The 6,000-nt window shown below is 45.2% G+C and overlaps 1 protein-coding gene across 1 annotated transcript in view; it reads left to right on the top strand.

Moving 5' to 3' along the window:
- The first annotated feature begins 2,861 nt into the window (after positions 1-2,861).
- itpr3 (inositol 1,4,5-trisphosphate receptor, type 3) overlaps positions 2,862-6,000 on the top strand; it is a 199,040-nt gene continuing 195,901 nt past the window's right edge. The window contains exon 1 of the mRNA XM_048240949.1: positions 2,862-3,190. Within this exon, the coding sequence (XP_048096906.1) occupies positions 3,099-3,190 (92 nt within the window). The 5' untranslated portion in view covers positions 2,862-3,098. The remainder of the gene's footprint in view (positions 3,191-6,000) is intronic.

Genomic DNA, 6,000 nt, shown 5'->3' with positions numbered 1-6,000 from the left:
TGGTAGGCTAACTAGATTTCGGCACAGACTAACGGCAGATTTCTGAGTGCAGGGGACAAGCCGAGATGAGCTATAAGACATACATTCACACTCGGTATCATGTTTCAACACACTTTAGGTCAATATCACACTGGAATTCTCCTTTAATACAAAGTGGAAAGGGATGGCAAGGTCCGTCAGTGGGATATACTACGAAGCACGTTAGACATAGGCTATCTAGACATATTGAGGCTACACAAAGCCTTGACTCTGGGGTATAAGTTAAGTGATACTACGATAGCAGTTATGTGATATATTTGTCAAACTAGGCTTTCAGCTCAGATCTGTACGCGTTTTCGGTGTTGGGATGATGTTGGCCAATCGTGAAACGTGGAGACGCACAAGACCGCCTATATTAAAAAACAATTGCTTCCGCATTTAACAATAGCATAATCTATACTGCGGTCATTTCTAGTGTCTAGCGGAAAAGATGGTGGGAGCAGAGGACCTTTCCGCAGGGTGGGGGCTCAACTAGCCATCGCCTAGCACAGCCCTTGTAAGGGCTCATAAAAAGCCGTCCAAATCTGCTCGCCGCCATCGTCGCCGGAGAGCGGCCGTCATCGGGTCTTGGCTCCGGGCCAAGAGGGAGTGCCCAGGTGAAGACGCTGTTCGCTAGGACGACTCACGGAGGACAGCCAGGAAGACGGAGGCGGTGGCCAGGAGCCATTCCGAAGGGAAGAGGCAGGGAGGTCCCGGAGCCCCTCCCGGGCAGGGAGGGGAGGGGGAGAGTGCACGCGACAGCTGGTGGAAGGCCTCCCTGCCGATGTCGAGGCACAGCAGCGGGGTCGAGATGTCGGCGAGGCTGGTTGTGGCTCCGAGACGGGGCCCTTTCGCCGCGACGGACTTGGAGAAGGCTCGGCGGACTGGCAGCTTGGGGGGAAGAGCTTGGTTCCGCCGCCTCTGGGACCCGGTGGCGTGTGGGGAGTTCTCGGTGGGGAAGAGGGTGGGCGCCCTCTGAGTGACTGTTATTCTTTTCCTTTGGGTTCGTGTGGGAGGCACCATGCGGAATAGGCACATGTTCCAGTTGGCCTGTTGGACGGCGCCTGTTTCAAAAAAAAAAAAGTTTGTTGTTTGGAGTCCGATAGCATGGTCCGGTATAGGGGTCGAGCCGTCGCCGCGGCTGTGATGGAGTGGAGCGGTGGAGGACAGCTCTGCGAGGAGGCAGCGTGACCGCAACCGGTAGCTGACGGCCTGAGAGCTCAGCGTGTCCGGCTGCAGCGGAGCTGGTGCCTGCCTGTCCTGGTCGGTGAAATGGCGGAGCGAAGTGGCGACCTGAGGTCGCTGAGAGGAGCTGGGGATGAGCGGCGACTGCCATGTGACTGCTGGCACGCCCGCACTGGACTGCAGTTGTGGTTCCCCGAGTTGGCGAGTGAGCTCCTGCGGTGTGCACCCCATGTGTGTAGGCGGTACCTTGGACAGTTGTACTGGGTGGCAGAGTGCCGCACCAACGTTTGCCTGCAGCTGAAGGAGAGGCGATTGCCGAGGACGGCAATGGCTCGCGAGGGGGCTGTGTAACGTCGGTGCCTCGGACTGTGTGTTACGGCTCCTCACTGTTGCATGCTGGGGGATTCGGGGAAAACTTTGGGGTTGTTTTGTGTGTGTTTGTCTTTATTTACTGTTTATGTACGTGTTTTAGTGTAGCATGATTCCCCTTATAGTTCTACCTCGTGTGTGACCCTTCGTGTTGGTGTGGCTGCGTCTACCCCTGTGTGTGTAATGTATGAGTGTCTTTGACTTCCCTAGTGTGTTGTATGTTCTTGGTCTGTGTCCCTGCTCCCGAATCTAAGTCAGGGGTGGGCCAACTGCGGCCCGTGGGCTGGATCCAGCCCGCCAAGCACTTTCATCCGGCCCGCTGAGCATTTCATTTGGTTATCAGGCTGCTTGCTATTTTTTTCCTGTGATAGAGACGATGTTGGTTAGCTTTACTGCAAACTGCTTTTCACTCTCCTTAGAGAATGTTTTCAAAGTGTTTTCATCATAGAGATGATAGGCTTACTCTTAGTTATCTCCTATGCAGCAGATCTAACGTGAATGGTATGCGATCCAGAGAGAGCGGTTCCAGCTGGCTTGTCATTGTTGATAATTGATATCTCATTCTTATAAGAAACTTTTAAAAGGAAATCATGAAGGCAACAGTAGTTCCCACTACTGACCATTTAAAAACTATGAGAGGGCACAGCCATAGGTACAGCACTAGCCATAGCGGAGCAGGCAGAAGATCATTGAGAAATAAACGTGAATTGTTCTTAAAGCGACAGTGCACAATTTATACATTTGTTAAACAGCATCAAATTAGTAGTATTTTTTACTTTTGATACTAAATTATAGGCTATCATTTTTTATGTGTGTGTCGTGGGCAGCTATACAATATTATAGAGGTAGCCTATTACAGAACATCACAGAAGTATGTTCTGTAATACCTCTAGAACATCCTAGAGCTGCTATAGTATTTCTAGAGTAGTTCTTATAGTAAGCTACTTTTAGTATGTCCCAAATTACTAGTATTCCTAGTAAGTATTCCTATAAGATTACTATAATATGTTGTCCCAAAATACTATAAGATTATAGTACTTTTTCCTAAGGGAATGCTGTTTCAATATCACTGTCATCAATGTCGTTTTTTTCTGTATTGTAGACTAATGCTGATTCAATGCCTGATTACCATTGATTGATGGAATTGATTGATTGAATGCCATTGATAGAAAATCAACATCATACCAGTCATCTTGCTCCCGAGTAGTCACTGCTGTAATAGGCCTAAACTTCCTGGTTTGTGGCAGCACGTGTGAAGTTTCCTATGCATAAGTAACCTGAGCAGATCCTGTTCAATTAAACCGCATCAGCAAAGGCAGATTATTTGAGTATTTAAATTGCCTATGATGTAAGTCTCTGTTTGAAAAACCGAGCAGTTGAGAACATTTACATGCTCATGTTTATGTAAATTCGGGGCAACTCTGGCTCCAGGAAGATAAGGCTACTGGTGATGGTAGGCTCCAGACTGTACGGACAATGACATTGCTTTCTTCGACTGCTTTCCAGAGTTTTCAGAGACACTGAAAATGTCTGATTCAATGTCAAGTTTTTTACATATCGGGGATATTGTTTCCCTGTATGCGGAGGGTACAGTGAATGGATTCATAAGTACGCTTGGGTAAGTGGCTTTAGTCTACCTTTTATTATTGAGTTTGAGGTGATTTATTTGAACTGTTTTGAAGCCGTAGTGTGTTGGGTGGGTTCAAGCAGGTAGCTAGGCTCTGTAACCAACCAAAAGGGAATATTGACATTCCCGGTAATTTAATAGGAATTCGACTATGGCACAATTTATAGGGTCGTTAAAACATGCCATACCTGCCAGCCAAACTATTAGGCTACACTAGGTAAAAAGAATTCACGCCTACCAACAGGTCAATTATGCATCGCGTGAACCAGCTGACATGTTGAATGCATTGAATGAATTAGCCTAAAATTTGCCCAGTGTCTTTAAATGGCTTAATCACAGATAGCAAAATCAGATTGGCAGATAGCGGACCGCTGGTGCTAGGCTATGTCGCCGATGGCGTGCCACCTGTGGTCCGCCGTTGGACCACCATCTCTTTAAATTTAACTTGTCATGATGAATATTAAGAAAAGGTAATAAAATGATATATGGAGTATAACTGAACAAATGAAAACAATTTTAGTGGCAACATATTGGGCAATTTGTCTGCAACCGGCCAGAGAAAAGATGAGCAAAATGCCAGCGGACCGCCGTGCCCCAATGGACCGACAGTGGTCCGCCAGCCTCTTATCTGGGATGCTATGGTGTTGCTGTGAAATATAGGTAATAGGCCTACTGTTGCTAAACATAAAGCCGAGCACGCATAGGTTTAATGTTTCAGATTTTGGTGGCCTCCTATATCCTCGCCTAAAAAGCTAAAACCAATGCCTTCTGAAAGACTCCATTAGAACAGGTAGCCTTACAAAAATAGGTAGGCTACCTAAATAGGCTACATTGCAGTGTCACAGTATAGGGCCAAGTGTCTTGTGAGAGCTAGTGTACAGCAACTTCCTATGGCAGTTTATTTGCTGTCATTTACTATTCTTTGATTCTGTTTATGTAAAGCACATTGAATGGCCTCTTTATGGAATGTGGTATGTAAATAAAAAAATCAATTTGCATTGCCAAACAAAACATGTTGGGCTATAGGCTGGTGTATTCACTGACTTTTATTGTTTTATTCTGCCAAACTTGACGGTGGATATATTTTTGTTACTAACACCCTTAAACAAAAAATAAATGCAGTTATGGGACAAAAACCTGCAGTAAGCACAATGAATCAACAGTATCAAATTTGTTGCTTAATATGCTGATACAGCCTCATGTTTCCCCCCATTGCAGTCACACAGTGGCATATTTCCCAACATTACCTTATCCATGAGGCTACATTGTTAAATAGTGAAAACCCTGTTATAATCACCCACTTTGGATATTGGAGCTTACCAACTGTGCATCTTCAGTTTTAACTTGACTTGAAGTCATAATCCCAGAGCCTACTTCGTTTGAATCTGTCCATTTCTCTCCAATTTGACCAAAGTCATTCATACATTTGCACAGACGTCTGGCCTATTTTCGAGCAGCGTTTATATGCGCCTGTCTCTTGATTAATTTCTAATAGAGGCTGATATTGTTATCCCAGTCTCTCTACTGTATTCGAAACTGCAGGTGTCAGTCAAAAGCTTCGTTAGCATAGATAAATTGATATTATGAGAAGCCGCTGCCATTGCAACAAGTTTTTAAATTATGGATTTACACAGCTCAAGCACGTCTTGACTCTTTATAAACAAACCTAAAAGCAAAAGTGAAATTTTGTGAAGTAATTTTTTTGTTAGACTATGTGATGACGCCATTTTACTGTAGGCCTTCGCTATTCAGTTCACCATGCTTACGTTTTCAAAATCAAAGACTGGTTTGTGTTCTTTCTGGATTTAAATGTTTGAACAAGGTATGAAAACATTAGATATTTCCCGTAAACGTATGCATGATCATCGTACTGTGAAGAAATTTGTTGTTGATTCAGAGCACAGGCGGGTTTGTGCAGACAAGGCATAATAAGGAAGGTTTCTGCCAGATAAATTCATAGAATTAAGAGAGCAGCTGCTACAATTTTGCAAGTGAGCATAAACCTACTCTTCGGCCATCCCTAAACAATGCTGACAAGCAGAAACGGTTGCAGTGGGTTCAGGAATACATGAAGATTAATTTTCAAACAGATTTGTTTACGGATGAGTGCCGTGCAACCCTAGATGGTCCAGATGGATGGAGTAATGGATGGTTGTTGAATGGCCACCATGTCCCAACAAGGCTGAGACGTCAGCAAGAAGGTGGCGTAGTCATGTTTTGGGCCGGAATCATGGGGAGAGAGCTGGTAGGCCCCTTTAGGGTCCCTGACTGTGTGAAAATGACCTTGGCAAAGTATGTAGAGTTTCTGACTGACCACTTTCTTCCGTGGTACAAAAAGAAGAGCTGTGCCTTTCGTAGCAAAATCATCTTTATGCATGACAATGCACCATCTCATGCTGCAAAGAATACCTCTGGGCCATTGGCTGCTATGGGCATAAAAGGAGAGAAACTCATGGTGTGGCCCCCATCTTCCCCTGACCTCAACCCTATTGAGAACCTTTGGAGCAGGGATGGGCAACTTTGATGATGGAGAGGGCCACACAATTTTCTTGTCACTGTCAGAGGGCCAGATGTGATGGCGCATGTCCACCACTGGGATATCAGGAATCAGGAGTATTGAAAATATATACAGTAGCCTATGTCTGCACAGTTTATTAAACCAACATGCATTAATTTAATGTGTTCTATACTCAAATGCATGGAGCATCATCAAGCAAAAGATTTATGAGGGTGGGAGGCAGTTCACATCCAAGCAGCAGCTCTGGGAGGCTGCAAAGACGTTAAAGCAGAAACTCTCCAAG

This window comes from Alosa alosa, chromosome 4 (genome assembly GCF_017589495.1).
Source record: "Alosa alosa isolate M-15738 ecotype Scorff River chromosome 4, AALO_Geno_1.1, whole genome shotgun sequence".
In the NCBI taxonomy this organism is placed as follows: Eukaryota; Metazoa; Chordata; class Actinopteri; order Clupeiformes; family Clupeidae; genus Alosa; species Alosa alosa.
Note: the sequence above shows the minus strand (reverse complement) of the source record. Positions and strands in the feature narration are given on the sequence as shown.